This window comes from Juglans regia, chromosome 1 (genome assembly GCF_001411555.2).
Source record: "Juglans regia cultivar Chandler chromosome 1, Walnut 2.0, whole genome shotgun sequence".
Taxonomy (NCBI): Eukaryota; Viridiplantae; Streptophyta; class Magnoliopsida; order Fagales; family Juglandaceae; genus Juglans; species Juglans regia.
In genome coordinates this window covers 4,131,286-4,150,097 of record NC_049901.1, presented here as the reverse complement: position 1 = coordinate 4,150,097, position 18,812 = coordinate 4,131,286, and the positions used below count along the sequence as shown (strand labels likewise).

The window sequence follows — 18,812 nt, the reverse complement described above, 5'->3', positions numbered from 1 at the left end:
TTCAAGTCACTCTAAGTTTCTTCCTAGGAATCAATGTAAAGGACTGAGGATACGATTTCTTTGGACAAAGCATTAAGCAGCCAAGAAAGAACAACAATATTACAACGAATCCAAGTGTGATACATAGGATTACCTTAAGAAGGTTTCGGCAAAGCACAATCAACAAAACATAGTTTATTTTTGGCAATAAGAGCCATAAACATGGATCTATTCCATGTAAGAAAGTTATCACCAATGAGGGGTTGGGAGACGTGCATCGCACCAAGATGATTTCCACTCTGAAGATAATATAGATTCGAATAATCTACATAGGAATGAACAACATAAGGATTAGGGTTGGTAGAAGACGATTCGTCGGTGGGAATGGGCATGAAGACGCTTCAATAGTCTAGGGTTAGGGTTTTTTCTTCTGATACCATGATAAGAGGGAAAGCAAGATGAAAGTCGAGAGAGAGAGAGAGAGTTGGGAAAATTCTAGAAACTGATATTATATTCTGAATATGCATTTACACAGTATTTATACACTACAGTAAAAACAAATGAAAGTACATGTTAGCTTATATTGCACGTGAGTATAGAAGAATTAAATAAAATTTATACAATATATGATAATACGCCGGGCAACGGCAGAAATTACGACATACAACCTCGCCAGTCCTCACCATGAATAGTCGAGTTCCAATGTGTCCATTGTCTGCGTTGAGCTAATGCATTTAATGAATGAGGTACTTTGAGCTGAGGCAAATATGAGCCATCAGTGATCAGCCATTTCTGTTTCTGGCTGACCAATTTCGGCAAAATTAAAGAATTAAGTACAAAATCAGTTCAAAAGCCCAGTTCAAAAGCTATTACTTGTTTGTTTACAAAAGTTTCCTGAATTTTCAATTTTCGTGTATAAACCAAAAAGATAAGAGTAACATCACCTGTAAAACACATCAAAGAACTATTTTGCACAGCGCATGGCCAATCAAAACCAAATACCACCTCTTTAAAAAAAAAAAAAAACAAATACCACAGGTTTTCATTACATTAAAAAAATAGTCATGTTCTAAACAAATCAGTTCACACATATCAAGCTAAAAAAATACAAATGAGATTCAAGCTACTATAGATAGAAAGGGGAACAGAAGAAAAGACAAACAAAATTTTAATCCACAAGGACCGCAAGCTGATGCCAACCACCTACGCGCCATCAGCAACCAACATTCTTGAGAACCCCTGATTTTCAATCAATTTTTCTATGATCATCTTCAGTGCAGGAGCGCTTGCCCCACATTTTTTATCAATGAAGCAGGATCTACCTTCTTCAGCTGCCTTGCAAAGCTGTGGATCCAAAGGTACTTTCCCAAGAAAAGGTACACCCATTTCCCTCGACATTCTTTCTGCACCACCACCACTACTGTCAAAGACTTCACTACAAGCAAACAAATTTTGAATCTCTGGTGCGTTTTCTCTCACATACTCCTTGAACCACTCTGTAACGTCTCTCTGTTCACCTGTCTCTGTCATCTTTGTAAACTTGAAATCCATCACTGGCTGGCACAAGCCACTCATGTTCTCAACAACCCCAAGAACCTGGACTCCAACTTTCTTGCAGAAACTCACTTCTTTCCGCACATCAATCAAGGAGACTTCTTGTGGAGTAGTGACTATAATTGCACCATCTATTCCAGTAGCCTCGAGCAGTTGGACAATTGAGATGTGCTCATCTGAGGTCCCAGGAGGAGCATCAACAATCAAAAAATCAAGTTCTCCCCAGTATACATCCTTCAGGAATTGCTTGATGAGCCCATTTTTGCGTGGACCCCTCCATATGACAGCTTCATCAGGGTTAGGAAGCATGAATCCAATGGACATGACCCCAAGGTTGGACTCAACGTAAACAGGAGACCAGCCAAGGTTGCTCTGGTGGACATCTTGACCTTCTAGGCCAAGCATCTTTGGGATGCTCGGGCCACAAATGTCAATGTCAAGGAGACCCACTTGGAAGTCCATAGCTGCCAGAGCAAACGACAGTTGGGCAGAGAATGTACTCTTGCCAACTCCACCTTTACCCGATAAAACCAGTATCTTATGCTTAACAGTAGCCATTCTTTCAGTGATTGCAACCAAGTCTGCACAAACAAACATCGGAAATGTTATGATGAAAAGCATACCACTTTTGTGACATTCAATACAATCACAGAACACAACATGCACCATTCCAAAGCAAACATGACCAAATACCTTGCAGGTCGTGCATAACTGTAATAACTGAATTCCACACAGTTAATTCTCTTAGCAGAGCACCCCCCCCCCCCTCCCCTCCCCTCCCCTCCAAACAAAAAAAAAAATCTCTCCTTCTCTCTCTCTCTCTCTCTCACCCACAGACACAGCTCATATTTGGATTAAAAGAATCTGCATGAAATTATCAATAATGTAGCTTTGACACATTGGGTAATGCACAAGACCATTAAGACAATGCAACAGCTGGCAGTTCAATCTTGGAGATGCAGTATGCTTTCATCACGGTGCAAAAAGAACTGGAACCAAATATGTATCCTACTCATTATAAGGCCTCCAAATAGGAATTATGACGATTGGTAAACTTAATTGACTTTCAGCAAAAGGCCTCTCTCTCTCAAAATTTATCCAAGCAGAATTAAGGGAGGACAGAAACACGAGCTACCAACCTGAAACATATAGAAATGATGATAATTAAAGCTAGAACCTGAAACTATTTCAATAAATGCTCAGTAGATGACATATAAGAATCAGGGAAATGTTCTTATTAGTATCTTTGATTGACCCATTTCTTTTGGCTGCCTCTGCTTTCTTATGATGGTGTGTGATGCTATCTAAGCATAATTTTTAAGTAATTAGATTCTCCCTTTCCTATCTCTTCAAACGTTTGGGACAAATGGTAATTTGACATGGTATTAGAGTAAGTCTTGAGTTCAAATCTTGACACACATTGCATTCTATTTTAGAAGTCAAAATCTCATGTTTTTGGATCCATTTATTAAGGAAAATTCCGAATCCACAGCATAGGTACAAGAGAAAGGATGCAAGAATAATGGTTAAGTAATTAGATTTACCCTTTCTGATCACCTAAAGCTTTTGGGAGAAGCAGTAGTTTAACATAATATATGTAATGGCAAAACGTTTGTAAGGATACCCACTGCCTAGAATATTAAATCACTAGACTTATATGCAAGACCTTTGTCAATTATAAAAAACACTTCAGAACACAATCACAAATGAAGACTTCAGAAAGATATCCACAACCTCATGACTATATGTTTTCACCTTTCTATTTACGCCAAGGAAGTAGTTTGTATTCCTTGGCACTTTACTCTATGGATAATATTATTGTGAGCAGATTGAATCCACTTATAAAAAAAAGATACCCACAACCTCAAATGCCTAAAGAATGACTTGGTATACCTGTCCCATAGTTCGTAACAAAGGATAATCATAAGGCCACGTGCTAAGAGAAGACTCACAAAAGAATTCTACACCAGAACTTCCTGTCTCTCCCGTTTTGGACATCTGACTTATTCCAAGATGTAAGCAAAATCCTTCATCACATTGTTTACTAGTTCAGCACAGTTCCTATCTAGGTGCAAGTAACAACGAGCACTCTAATTGCAATCATAATTCCAGGAGTCACAAGAACTCAAAGTTTACCAAGTAACAACAACAAACATAATATCGGCACAGAACACATGCATGGATGTGGCCCAAGGCTAAACTTGAATAACAAACAAAAAAGTCAAAATAATTAATCAAATCCGAATTCAAAGTCAATATGGAAAAAAAAAAAAAAAACGAAATAAGCGAGAGAGAGAGAGAGAGAGAACCTGGGTCAGGGCCTTTAGGAGCAGTAGCACAAACTTCTTGATTAGGGCATCCTTCGCAAGCGTCAGATTTTCCAGCAGAATCTGATTGGGTACCAGGGCAATCTGAATATCACAAAGAAGGGGAAAAAAAAAGAAATTGAGAAGTAACTCAACGAACAAAAGCCATTGATCCTTGAAGATAATAAGGTTGGGGGGGATGAATAACAATGGGAAAAACTTACGCTCGTTAGCGTTTTCGGGAATTTCACCGTTCTCCATGTTCGCGACTTTGTCCTCTGCTTCAGGTTCAAGCTGAGAGACGGAACCAAAAGAACATATAAAGAGAGATACTTCACGTCGGGTCTGGAGTCGGTGGGTTGTGGTTCGGGTCGAGATCCACGGTTGCGTGTTGACATTTGAGTCGTTCACCCCAAGCCACGCCGTAGTTGTTGACCCGAAATCTTAAGGGTATGTTTTGGTAGTGAGAATATTTGAAAAATGTTGAGAATGTTTGTAAATATTTATGAGTAGTAGAGATTGGAGTGAGTTTGTGAATCATATTGAGAATATTTTAAGTTGTTTAGATGTGTGAAGTATGTTGAGTTGTTAACTTTTGATAAGTAGTTGAAAAATATGTGAGTCTCATAAATATTATAGTAATTTTATTTTTAGTAATAAATATTATAGTGATTTTATTATAGTGATTTTTTAATATTAATAAATATTGTAGTGATTTTATTTTATTTTTATATATAATAATGATAAATATTATAATGATTTGATTTTTAATTTATATATAATAGTGATGAATATTATAATGATTTTATTTTCATATATATAATACTGATAAATATTATAGTAATGTTATTTTTTATTTAAATATTATAGTAATTTTATTTTTTATTTATATATAATAGTGATAAATATTATAGTAATTTTATTTTTTATATATTATAGTGATTTTATTTATTTATTTATATATAATACTAATTTTTTTTATTTATATATAATAGTGATAAATAGTGATGTTATTTTTTATTTATATATTATAGTGATTTTATTTTTTATTTATATATTATAGTGATTTTATTTTTGTATTTATATATAATAGTGATTTTATTTTTGATTTATATTTAATAGTGATAAATATTATAGTGATTTTATTTTTTATTTATATATAATTGTGATTTTATTTTTTATTTATATTTAATAGTGATAAATATTATAGTGATTTTATTTTTTATTTATATATAATTGTGATAAATATTATAGTGATTTTATTTTTTTATTTATATTTAATAGTGATTAATATTATTGTGATTTTATTTTTTATTTATATATAATAGTGATAAATATTATAGTCAGGGGCGGACCCACGTTGGAGGTTGGGGGGGCTATCGCCCCTCCAAAATTTTTCAAAAACATGTTTTGGTATATAGTTTTTTTAAAGATATCTAAATATAAAGATAATTTGTCCCCCCAAAACATTTTCAAAAATCTCATTTAGTACTTAGTTGTCTGGGTTTCTTTTAATTTTTAATAATTTTTTTATAATTATACCTATTTTTTGTCATTAATAAAACCTCACTTTTTTTTTTTTTTTTACATCTCATAAGAGGCAATAAAATATCTCCGTCTTTTTTTTATAAGCTATTTGGTAAATTTACAACCTCATTTTTCCTATTTATTTACACTTTTCATTTTAACTCTTTCACCAACTAGCTTGTTTGGATTAGTTTTATTAGCAAGTACATATATACTACTATCAAGTTAACAATTAGAAGTGAATGCAACAAATCTCTTATAGCTATTTCTATATATATTATAGAGACTTTACAATATTCAATCTTAGATATAAAAAAAAATTTATCTTTGTTTACTTAATTTTTATCATTTGCTTCAAAAAATCTTACATGTCTATTTCTATCTCAATTTTTATCTTTCATTTGAGTTCGATGGAGCTCAAATGAGAGGTTTAGATGAGTGGCTTTAATAATTTAGTTTATCCCTAGATAACAACCTTATATAGTTAATGTTAAATCTCGGTGACACTTTACTATTTTTAATGTCGGTTTCATTCACCCCTACATACGATACACTTTGCTAATCGCCCCCCCACGCACCAAATTCGAGTTTCGCCCCTGATTATAGTGATTTTATTTTTTATTTATATATAATACAAATAAATATTCTAGTGAAATTATTTTTTATTTATTTGTAATAGTGATAAATATTATAGTAATTTTATTTTTTATTTATATATAATATAAAGAAATATTCTAGTGAAATTATTTTTTATTTATATATAATAGTGATAAATATTATAGTGATTTTATTTTTTATTTATATTTAATAGTGATAAATATTATAGAATGTTTGTGAATAGTTATAAGTAGACATTGGAATTGGTTTGTGGGTCCTATTGAGAATATTTTAAGTTGTTTGGCTTGTAAAATATTTCTAATAGTACGAGAATACTTGGAAAGTGCTGAAGTATGTTGGCTACCCCAACGTATCCTAAATATATCCCAAACCGACAATACATGTCCAACTCGACATTATTTTCTTTTAATAATTTTAGGTCATCGTGAAATACATAAACGTCATGAAATTATTTTAAAATAAAATAAAATTTATTATTAAAAAATTAATTTTTTTTTATGTGAATCTTATATTTTATTCACTTTTTTCAAAACGATTACGATGTAATTACATAATTCATAATTACAAATATATATATATTTTTTTCGGTCTGATTACTAGTTTTATCGTTGATGCTGGATTTAATTGACTAGACACAAAAGGGGTTTAAGTGACATCTTCAATGGAGATTTATCGTGATCTGTTCTTGGTCATCCGAAAGGCCAAATAGAATGTCGACTACTACTAGTGTTGTTTTTTCAGGAATAATCGAATTCTGCCATCAAATATGAGTTTCTTCCAATATATGATGATACAGTTTGCAAGTTACAGATACAGTACTGGTGACATTTCATTGCTGTTACAACACTTGAACAGTGTGTTGTGTTTATACCCTAACAACGGACATAGATAATGAGAAATCATCACCATGGGAGGATCTGGTGCATGAGATTAGACACAATTATTATAGCATCATACCCCCATACGCCTACATTCCAAACTCTGTTCCTTCAAGCAAGTGGGGATAAGCTAAGATTGCACCAAACAGAGTCTTTTGCAAGCCCTAACCAACTTTATCGCAAAAATAAATTGACATCTAGATATGTGGGGGGAGAAGAGAAAAACATGGGATGCAATATGTGTTAAAAGACTGTTTGATTGGAAGCATATTTATACTCAACCCAATCCTGCATAAGAACTTGAATAAGATGCATAACAATTCTCACTCATTACGAAAGCAGGGGCAAAATGGAGTAAGGTTTCCTTATCGAGAATGAGATGCTACTCCATGGGAACAATAGCAACAGAACAAGAACGGACATACAATCCTCCTCATCTACTGGTCGATTACAATATTATGAGGTTGCCAAAGACCAAATCACCAAATCACAAGACAATGGGAATGCTTTTTTGTTTTTTTTTTTTCCCCGGAGACAAATGGGAAAGCTAAACCTATAGGTTACTTGAAACGGAACAGCTTTGCAACAGATCCCATGAAAAATAATAGATCAGTCAAGGTGCAACAGCTGCCTATGTAAAGCAAGGTATCACAGAGTTGACACAAAACACAAGTGTCATAATACCTCCAGCAGTCTCTGCTTTTAGCATGATTTCTCCTCATCTGCATCGATTGAAAAAATCCCAACTTTTATGACAAGAGTGGTCTTCAGCAAACGTTACCAGAAGCAGATGCTACCAAACTTCCACAGTCACGCGTACAAATTGAATTCTTCAGTGTCATCAAAGAACACAAATCATACAGACAAGAACCACGGAAGCATGAGATCATCCTTACTTGACACAAAATTATTAATCAAAAGCCTATTTTGATTTGACCAGCATTCCTCTTTGTTTCTTCTTCTTCTTCTTCCTCTTTGTTTCTTCTTCTTCGTCGTCAAAGAACACAAATAGTAACGCCAGGAGCCAGAGAAGCATTAGATAATCCTTACTCGACACAAAAAATTATAAATCAAAAGCCTATCTTTATTTGACCAGCATTCCCTTTTATTTTTATTTCTTCATCTCCCCAAGTTCCCTTGTTTCATTCAATCGTTTTCTTCATTTTTTTTTCTTTATTTTATTCCTCTTCTCCTTGAACATCGTATATCAAGGTAGCGACAAGGCACCAACTACGCTGTTAGAGGTCTGCTAGTGGTACACTTCCACTGTCTTCACAAGCTGCATATTCTTCATGATTACAGGAGTTCCCACTCCTAGCATCTATGCAAGTGGCATTTGCATTATTCATCTGGGCAGCCAGCCAAACGATGTGATTCTACCACAAAACCTACATCCAATGGCGATGCACAATATCTTCCCTATCTGCCACAGAAGCAAAACTGGTACCAGGTCTCTCGATGAAAGATGGTGCACCTTTTTCACCTGGCCTATCTTGTCCATTAAGCTTCCAACAATCCAAACACAGGGAGTCTAGACAAAATGTTTCCTCATAATCACGGTCCTTAATGCAGCGCCCACAATTGATACAGCGTGCTATGCAGAGTATGCAAGCCCTGCACAACTGGGCAGTCTGATGTTTCCCCTGACAACTCTCTGCTGGACAATCATAAACTAGTCTAAACTTCTGGCACCTGGGGCAGACCTCAACGTCGATGGCACAATCATCATCAGAAGAGAGATACGACTTCCCCCCACGATAAATCCGTGGTCGGCGGGCACTCAGCGGCATATGCTTATCTGCATTCAGCAAAAACTGCAATTCTTCAAACTGTTTGTCCATTATACTGTGGATGCCCCCAATTCTTAAGTGCTTTATTCCAGGCAAGCCAACAGACTTGAAGGCCCTTAAGTTATCCAATAAGCCATCAACACTAAGTCTGACACATCCTGGGACGCTTAGCTGCATACAAGAAGTTAGCCAATAATGAATTAATAAAAGTTCAAGATAAACATAATAATCGAAAAGGACAAGGAATCAGTAGCAACAGTTAGAAACCTTTGGTTCTGCTGACTCAAGATTTAGATGAAAATCGAAAAAAGAACAACCTGACACATGCAGCATCAAGAGCTGCAAAAGATGTCAAATTTTTTGCCATATAGATCCCAACTCAAATGAGATCACCAATGAAACAAATTGGCCTGGGTAATGATACATCTATAACTATTTTACAACTCTTTACAATTATAACCAATGTAATTGTGCCACTTCATTAAAAATAATTTTAAATTTACATAACTATCCCCATTTGAAATAGAGTTGTAAAGTAGTTGTAACTTTATCATGGTTTGGGCAGGTGCCTCTTTGGGCTTGGGCTAGGGCTTTGTTAGGTTCATTTTCCTAGATGGGTTTATCTTTTTTTTTTCTTTTTTTGCACCCCAACTAGGTGTTTTCTCTTGTATATATCCAGTGTACTTGGCTACGCCTATTGGAATTAATAGATTTGATTTTTAATTATAAAAAAAAAACTTTATCATTCTCCGACTGGCCTATGTTATAAGCACCAGTTGGTATAATACTAATTGCTGATTGATTTTCATTTATGGTGTTAATTTGCTATAGTAGTATGAATATAATCAAGACCCATAGAGTATAAAACTGCTCAATTAGGACTGTTATGGAAACCTGCCGAGTCCCTAAGGATACAGTCATTGACCTAGCTGCAATTAAGGGGGAATGAGGCTACTAGAACCAAAGAAATCAAGCCTGCCAAACCCATTAAGCCTAGGATTTTCTGCTTATTGAATTGAAAAGTTCAACTTCCAAACTTTGGTGCTGCATGGTAGAAAAAAGTGAAGAAAAGGTGGATCACTTGCTCCTTCAATGAGGTTGCCATGGCTTTATGGAATAATTTTTCAGCAGAGTCAGGTTAGCATGATTATGCCTCGGAGGATGGTCGATCTTCTTGCCAACTTGAGAGGCCTTTAAGGCAATCCCCAAATTGCAGCAGTGTGGAAGATGGCTTCCATTTGCTTATTATGGTGCATTTGGATGGAAAGAAATAACTGGAACTTCGAAAATTAGGAGCTCTCTCTGGATGATCTTAAAAGTTTCTTTTTTTTGATAAGGTGATCTTAAAAGTTTCTTTTTCAATACATCATTTCTCTAGGCTATAGCTATAGACTTCAATGTGAGGATTTAATGATTCCTAAAAGTAAGTTCTTCACTATTTGTGGTACTTTTTTTATTTGGTAATAGTAAATAATGATGATAACAAATAGAATAGAAATAAATTGATGGCTTGAATCATGCATCAACGGACTAAATTTTCATGACTTCCTTGTATCTATCTCAAGCTCCTAATTAGGCGCATTCTCTTATATACGTCCTTTGTATTAGGGCTATGCCAATTTTTTGTATTAATAAAAATCCGTTTTACTTATAAATAAAAAAGGTTGGAAGCTTATAAGAAATCCATAAACCACTAGGAATCTGCAGCCAATCAGGCTGGCTTTAAACTGGGCTTTATGCCTTAAAACTATATCTTTTTGTTAACCAAACACACCACAATTTTTCAGAATTTTTGTTTTTTTTTTTTTTTGGATAAGTAAACGATAATGTTATTAATAAAGAATAGGCAAAGCCTAAGTACATAAGATGGTATACAAGAGATAAGACCTATCTAGGTCACAGTATTAAAAACTAGAAAGTCATGAAAAGTCAGGCCATTAAAATCTAAAGCTATGGCCCATAGAAATAAAGTATGAAAAAAATGAGTACGAAGTTCCTCTAGTGACTGCTCCTTGTTTTCGAAAGTCCGCTCATTCTGCTCTTGCCATAAGCACCACATAATGCAGGTCTGAATCATTTTCCATACGGCTTTGATTTGTGAGACTCCTCTCAGAAGCGTCCAGCTAGCCAATAGATCAACCACCGTTGCAGGCATTACAAAATATAAGTCAGATCGGCTAAACACTTCCAACCACAAGGCTCTAGCTATCTCACAATGTAACAAGAGGCGTTTTACAATCTCCCCGGATCTCTTACACATACAACACCAATCGAGGATAACTACTTGTCGCTTCCGCAAATTATCAATAGTCAGAATCTTCCCCAACGCTACTGTCCTAGTAAAGAAAACCGCTTTAGGAGGTGCCTTATTCCTCCAGATTTTCCTACATGGAAACTGAGTATTTGCTAGATGTGAAAGGGACTTGTAGAAAGATCAGACCGAAAAAATGCCCTTACCCACAGGTGTCCACCACAACCTATTAGCTTGATGACTGTTCGGCTTCACAGAATATAATAGGCTGAAAAAAGCCTCAAAACTGTCTACTTCCCAATCTTGCGCCGCTCTACTAAAAGTGATATTCCACTGCACTTGGTCCCTTGAACAAAACATGAGGTCCGCTAATGAAGCATCTTGATTACAAGCCACACGAAAAAGTTGAAAATGAATCCTTAAGGGCCTCATTCCCACACCATATGTCCCTCCAAAACTTTATTCAGGACCCCTCCCCCCCAAAACACTACTCTAGCATGGCTATAAAATTCCCCCCATCCACGTCGAATATACTTCCAAAACACCACACCATTAGCCAATTTAGCCCCATGTGGTTCTTCAGTACACCATCCGCCCCACAAGGTCCCATATTTGCGATCGACCACCTACTTCCATAAGGCGTCTGATTCCATGTTATACCTCCGTAACCATTTCCCAAGTAAAGTTCTCAAATTTTTTACACCCAAACCACCTGACGAGATTGGTCTACACACCTTGTCCCATCTCACCAGGTGAAATTTGGTTTCATCCCCCATCCCACTCCATAAGAAATCCCGATACAATTTTTCAATTCGAGCCGCCACACTAACAGGTATGGGAAACAAAGACAAAAAATATGTAGGTAAGATAGAGAGAGTGCTCTTGATGAGAGTCAAACGTCCACCCTAACTTTAATCTACTATCCAAGCCTTCATTTGCTATAAGGACTGAATCCAGAATTTGACGACCCAAAACAAACGCATTTTGTGGCTTCGAGATGATCTAACCCAAGACCTCCCCTAACCTGTTTGCAAGCACCTTAGAGATGATTTTATACACCCCATTCACAAGGCTAATAGGTCGAAAGTCCTTAATCTCCAAGGCTCCAATCTTCTTTGGGATCAGCGCAATAAAAGTGGCATTAAGGCTTTTCTCAAACTTCCTAACCGAGAATATTTCCTGAAACACATTCATGATGTCCTATTTCACTACCTCCCAGCAAGCTTGGAAGAAGCCCATCGAGAAGCCATCTGGAGCAGGAGCTTTATCTTTAGCCATGTGTCTCACTACATCAAAAACTTCCGCCTCTTCAAAAGGCCGCTCCAACCAAGACACTGCCTGAGGCTCAATAGTGTCAAAGTCGAGGCCATCAAGCTTAGGCCTCCAACCCTCTCATTCTAAAAGCAATTGTTCATAGAAGTTCACCACATGCTCCCGAATCCTAGGGGCCTCATTGCATTCCATACTATTAATATTCAGCATTCAATGGTATTAGTTCTTCCATGGGAATTAGCAACTCTATGGAAGAACTTTGTGCTCCAATCCCCTTCTTTTAACCACAATGCTCTCGACTTCTGACACCAAGAGATCTCTTACAAAGATAGAATTCTCTCCAATTTTGAGTTCAACTTTACCTTCCGTTGTAGCTCCTCTGGTGAAGGGCCTCTATCCTCAAGTATCCTCTCAAATTGTTGCAACTCCTCCATCATGGATTTCTTTCGCTCCCCTAACTCACCAAAGGACTGAGCATTCCAAGTCTTAAGATCATACTTCAAGGCTTTAAGTTTACCAGCTCAAATGAAAGAGGGGGTACAAAGAAACTGATATGAAGACCACCATTGCCTAACCTTATCCACAAAGCCTTCACTTTTCAGCCACATGTTTTCAAACTTAAAGGATTGGCACCCTCCTTGTATGCCACCACAATCCAACAAGATGGGAAAATGGTCTGAGCAAAGACGTGGCAACCTCTTTTGGTACACCTTCGGATAATGCACTTCCCACTCCTATGAGATTAGAAATCTGTCCAGCCGGGACCATGTCTGATTATTCGAACAAGTAAAAGAGCCCCCATGAGAGGAATATCCAACAGGTTTAAGTCGAATATACACTCTAAAAATTCTAACATTGTTGGGCACATCCTACTATCTCCAAATTGTTCACTAGGGAATCTGATGACATTGAAATCCCCTCCTATGCACCAGGGAAGCTCCCACCAGCTATGTAACCCCGAAGGTTCCACCTATAAAAGTCTTCAATCATTGTCTACGTTTGGTCCATATAAACCTACAAAAGCCCACAAAAAATTGTCTACCACACTCTTGAAAGAGTAGGCCACAATATACTCCCCCACGAACTCCTCTATTTTTTCCACAACTCTTTTATCCCACATCGATAAGATTCCACCCGAAGCCCCTTAGAAGCAAGATAAGTCCAATCCGCATAAGTACAACTCCAGACACTTCACACAATCCTCCTAGAAACAAAATTCAGCTTAGTTTCTTGTAAACATACTATGTCCGCCCTCCACTCCCGAAGCAAATTTTTTATACAAAGTTGTTTATTTACTTCATTCAACCCGCGGACATTCCAAGATACAATTTTCGGCTTCATATAGGAAAGGCAAGTCCTTTCCCCTTGGCTCTAGCACGACTTGAGCTTCCCTCATCATTCATCGACCAAGTATGGCGCTTGAGCTCCCGCTGTTTTTTAGACCCTAGCTTCTTAGACTGTGAATGGTCTGCCTCTATGGCAATAAATAAGGCCATGAACTGTTCTTCATAACCTATACACTCCATTCCAACACAATATTGGATCTCCTTCACCTTTCGGAGCACCCAATCCGACATATTTGATTCATTGGGTAACATACGATTCAACGGGATAGGCTACCCTTCACTGGGAACCCACTACAGGTTAGAAATTGGTCTCCTCTCCTTCTCCTCGAAAATATTCATGTCCTACCATTCAACCAAAACATTGCTAGTGGAAAACTGAGTTTCAGGGACACCCTCGAATCCTTACTAGCCAAGTTCTGACGTAGCCCATCGTCGTCCTCCACCTCCACAGCCATCTCCACCTCACCTTCCAACCATTCACAAGTTCCTACCCATTCACAAGTTCCTGAGAGGGCCCTTCCCATCGACATAGACTCCAAGTGGTCTAGGAAGTGCACAGGGGCCTCCATCTGGGGAGACAACGCCTCTATGGTGGTCATCGGCAGTTTCTGTCCACACAGGGGAGAGGTGACAACACACAGCGGCAAGAACTCTTCAAAAGGCCTAGATCGTGACCCTAACTCACCTTCTGCCTCCATCACCAGCGCCATCTAGGTCGTCAAAGGACCCACGACAGGTCGCAGTGCCACCGATGAGGACTCTGGCACAATGGTTGGGCCGCCGTTAGCTAAGGCCCGTCTAGAAGCTTCCTGGCAGATCCTCCACACGGGAGACGACCTTTTCTTCCCAGTGGGCTTGGGCCTAGTTTCGAGAGGCCCACTAGTGGGCCTGGTCTGAAAGGCCTTTGATAGGCCTGAGCCCTCCTTCGATGGGCCTGGGCACTCCTTTGATTTCTGCCCAGCCCGAAGCTCCTTACTCAGCCAAGGCCCAGCCCTTTCCTCCACACCCCTTTCCTCTTTAAGTTCGACAATAGTAATTAGACTATCAACCTGGTTCTGCAACTTATCCAGTTGCACCTTCACGTCCCACAGGGCAGATAGCACTTCCCCCTCTGCCACGCCACCTGCAGGTCTACTCCCACCACACCGATTTTTCAGAAAATTCTGCTGCCACTCAGCCTGTTTTTAAAAAACAATAGAAAAGGGACTGGAGAATTCCTAGACTTCCTCCAGGTTTGACAACCCCTCACAGAACACATTTCCCCAAAGTCCTCCAGAAAGTAAGGAAAGCATAGATCACTCTCCAAGTCTCCTGCAACTTTAGGTGAGAAAATCCTTTGACTTTCAGCACCTCGATTCACGGTTTTCCCAGGGAATAATTGCTGAAGTCCTTTCCTTACAAATCTGTACATGTTAGCTCCCAAATTCAAACCCTAGTCTATCACTCCCTTTCCCTATTGCTGCCACCACTACCTGGAAAGCAAGAGCTTTCCCCCTTCAATTTCCAAGACATAGTAACTGTTTTATCTTCCAACAGTTTAATCAATTCACTAATTCTAAGTTTTCCACCTACTATACAACCCAACAGTATAAGTAATCAATTTTAGAGGCTGTCACTTGCTGTCCAGTTTCTACAAAAATTCTTGGGTATCTTTCTCTAATGTTCAAGAGTTCATGTCAGGAGTAGGAAAGAATGAGGCGTATTGAAATTCTTGAAGCTAAGAAGTAGTAGACATGATCAGACCCTTACGTCTTCAAATGTCAATGCAACGTTTCTCTAAGATTGTTTCATGTAATACAATGTTCTGTAGCCTTCTTTCGTAGCCCTTTTTATGCATCCAATAATATGTGAAAAAGATGTGTGAATGTAAATGATTTTATATGCATGCTTCTGCTATGTGAAGTGTAACTTTTACAGACACGTATTACATGATGAAAAGCAAAGGAAAGTAAAGAAAGTTAAAGATAAACAAAAGAAAAGAAAGAAAAAGAAAAAGGATGTGATTGTAGGAATGCCTGTTAAGGATTTCAAAAAACAACTAATGTGCAGTGGCACCAAAGCTAGAGGAGCAGCAAGCCATCTTGTATGGGCGGGCCACCACCCCTTATACATAAGGTGCAAATGTGTGTTGATCACCAAGAGATTAATGAAAATGGTTTGTGAAGCGCACAAATGCGTGTGTATACATATGAATGTTTTATAAACTTGTTTCCAACTTATTTACAGTATGTTGGGACTACTTACTAAGCAATCAAATCACATTTTTTTTTATGTTTTAAATACCTCTGGTGAGGTTAAATATGAGGATGCAAACTAGAACCCCCGAACACCCAGTGCCAATAAAAAAAAAAACTAGAACCAGCAATGGAGACCATGCCCTAGTCAATAAGCGCTCATCACATAGGTTAGAATTCGGTTTATGTTGGAATAGAATGAAATTGAGGGTCTTTCCCTAATTTTCAGTTTATGTGGTTTTTCCATCATTACTTTTAAGTTTTAATTAAATTTTCAGTCATGTTTTGAAGTATTTATGGATCTCTTATAGCCTGACTCTATGTAATGTTATGAAAGTGACATTCCTAACCATATAGGGGTAGGGTGTTACATCTACACGTTTATTTTTTTTCAAGATAACTGCTAAGAAAACGATACAAATCTTTCAAAAGCTATCTGAAACACATTAAAGTCGCTCAAGTTGTAAAGAATGCCTGAATGCCCTATGATTTTGATTGAGATGCAAAAAGGCATAAATATCACATTCAGTGATGTATAAGAGAAAGGATAATACGTGAAATTTTATGTATCTTTGTTTATTGAATAAAAAATAATGGAAGATGAGACAATGCTCTCTTCAGTCACTAAATAGTTTCAAGACTATATACTTTAACCTCATGAAATCATTAGGCACATCAGAGGAAGAAAAGGAAACAGGAAAGCATATGGAGACTATACGCGACTAGATATGAAAAGCACAAATCATATACGTTCCAAGATACTTAAGAGTTATAAATACCAAACATATCAAAAAAAAGTTATAAATACCAACCTTTGTCAGTCTTGGATTGGTTTCAAGTACGTGCTTCAAACCACTATCAGTTATTCTTATGCACTCCACTAGGTTCAAGCACTGAAGGGTACCTTGTGCCCTGTTAGCCAACTTCAGAAGAGCATCATCCGTGATCTTCTCACTCAACGGCTGATCAATGTGAATAGTTCTCCATAGAAGATGATCACTTCTAACCGTATCGCGCAAAGATTTGCAAACCCTTTCTACATTGAGAAGGTCCTGCACACCCAGATAGCTCAAAGCAAAAAACATGGCATCGTGGGGTGCACCTCCTTCACCGTCATCAAAACAAGATTTCCCGCAATCCCTCAACTCCCGATCTCCTTTGCTCACAACCCAATTTCCAAAACGGCTGACACTCATAAAATCCTCCACATTTCCATCCAGTGCAAAAGCATCATCAAGAAATTCAGTCTCAACCCCAAGTCCATCAAACCCATCACAAGGAATTGAAATTCCGCCTAATTTCATGTTACCAGAATCAGGTGCAAACTTCATGGAACCATTCCAAACCCAATTTAACCCTGCAAATAGTCCATGAGGATCAGCACTCTCATTTTCCGCTTCATCAATCCCAAAACCATCACAACCTGAATCAGATTCCTCCCCCCAATTTTTAAACCAACCCGTGATCGTAATCGTAGACCTTATATCCATTCCAAATGGATCACTAGGCAACTTATCGATAACGTCATCAGCCACCACCGATTCGCCATAGCCGCCCAATTCAGCCTTGCCCATTTCGCTGCAATCAGAACCCTCCAACTCAGAATTCAAACCCCAGCAACTCCAAGAATCGTGTGGACCCTCACAATTCATATCCGCGTACCTATTAGAGAAACTGAGAGGCATTCTTGAATCTCAGGAACCCTACGCCAAGACACCCAGACCGGGTCAAACAACCCAATTATATACACCCGCTTATTATTGAGGTGAAGAAGAGGAAGGAGAAAGAAAAGATCGCAACAGGTTCGGAAAAAGGAAAAGAAGCCTAATATAAGAGACTTCGCAATAAAGAGCGAGAGATGGAGACTGCGAGCGAGGGAGCGAGCGAGCGAGAGAGGAAGGAGGCGGGTGGAGAATCAGAAAGCCAGATGATCCTTGGACCGATAGAACTAAGAACTCTGCATTCCGGGGGGGATTAGATGGATATGCTTCCTTTGCCCCTTAACCTCTTTTTTATTCTTTTCCGAAATTTAATTTGTTGTTTTTTGCCGAACGAAAATTAAATCCATAAATATAATCCCAACCTCTTCAAAAAAAAAATATATTGTATAGTCTAATAATAAATGAGAAAATATATTTTTTTTTAAATTATAGAAGAACATCAACACATAAAACATGCTAATAAATTAATAATAAGAAGAAGAAAAATAAAATAAAAATAAAAATAAAATAAAATCAATGGAAGCAAGAAACTTGTAGGTTGCATCTCCTAAACTTGTCTCGAAAGAAATGACAATGAGAGACGTGCATACGCGGCAACTTTCATCACAGGAAGTAAAAACACAACCGTGTGTCCTGGTCTTTGAATTGTTGGGTTGGGTTGGGCCGATATTCGGGGCCGTCGGACAGCACCTTAATGCGTCCGAGCGTAACACCTATATCCCTTTTTAGTATAGCTTGGAACCAACGCGGTCCGGAAAAATCACCAGACCCGAGACCCAACTTGATTGTATCAAATTATGTCCATTTAACTTGCGTTGGAAGGACAAGTACAGACTTCTGAACCTTTTTGACAATAAAATCCCTTGTGTTGGAAGGAATATAAAAAGGGTAACGCAGCACCCATCCAGGAAGATTATCGAAAACTTCTATCGATAATCTTTTTTAAACTTTTTAAAATATTTTTTTTAAAAAAATCACAAACTCTTAGTAACAGTTCAGATAATGAAATAAAATGACATAATTTTAGATAAAAATTAAAAGTTTAATAAAATATTATTAGAATATTATTTTTTAATATTATTCTTATTTTAATATTTGAAAAAATTAAATTATTTATTATATTTTGTGTAAAAATTTGATAAAATTATAATAATAAGATCAGATGAAATATTTTTACTATCTAAACGGGACCTTAGTATCACTTAAAGCATTAATATTAGATTATGCATCTGTATATGCATCTACATATTTGCATGATATGACATTAAATTAGGCTATATTTGATTATTCATATAAAAAATTTACATAATTATGAATAGTATTTCTATAAATTTAA

The 18,812-nt window shown here is 37.2% G+C and overlaps 2 protein-coding genes across 2 annotated transcripts; both read right to left on the bottom strand.

Moving 5' to 3' along the window:
* Positions 1-999: 999 nt before the first annotated feature.
* On the bottom strand, positions 1,000-4,157 carry LOC109019738 (cytosolic Fe-S cluster assembly factor NBP35). The gene is made up of 3 exons (XM_019002093.2): positions 4,064-4,157; positions 3,843-3,944; positions 1,000-2,114 (listed from the first exon to the last, which is right to left on the bottom strand). Exons 1-3 carry the CDS (start codon positions 4,098-4,100, stop codon positions 1,183-1,185), a joined length of 1,071 nt encoding a protein of 356 aa, XP_018857638.1. The 5' UTR covers positions 4,101-4,157; the 3' UTR covers positions 1,000-1,182.
* Positions 4,158-7,993: 3,836 nt separating this feature from the next.
* LOC109019737 (F-box protein SKIP14-like) lies at positions 7,994-17,781 on the bottom strand. Its single transcript, XM_019002092.2, has 2 exons — positions 16,568-17,781; positions 7,994-8,823 (listed from the first exon to the last, which is right to left on the bottom strand). Exons 1-2 carry the CDS (start codon positions 17,438-17,440, stop codon positions 8,251-8,253), a joined length of 1,446 nt encoding a protein of 481 aa, XP_018857637.1. The 5' UTR covers positions 17,441-17,781; the 3' UTR covers positions 7,994-8,250.
* Positions 17,782-18,812: the final 1,031 nt, after the last annotated feature.

Bases quoted from the DNA above. Each gene is read 5' to 3' on its own strand.
- LOC109019737 (XM_019002092.2), bottom strand. From the start codon at position 17,440: ATGCCTCTCAGTTTCTCTAATAGGTACGCGGATATGAATTGTGAGGGT. The intron at 8,824-16,567 runs GTTGGTATTTAT...TCTTGTATGCAG, and splicing joins CCAATCCAAGACTGACAAAG to CTAAGCGTCCCAGGATGTGT.
- LOC109019738 (XM_019002093.2), bottom strand. From the start codon at position 4,100: ATGGAGAACGGTGAAATTCCCGAAAACGCTAACGAGC. The intron at 3,945-4,063 runs GTAAGTTTTTCC...TGTGATATTCAG, and splicing joins TCCCGAAAACGCTAACGAGC to ATTGCCCTGGTACCCAATCA. The intron at 2,115-3,842 runs GTTCTCTCTCTC...TTGTTTGTGCAG, and splicing joins TCCTAAAGGCCCTGACCCAG to ACTTGGTTGCAATCACTGAA.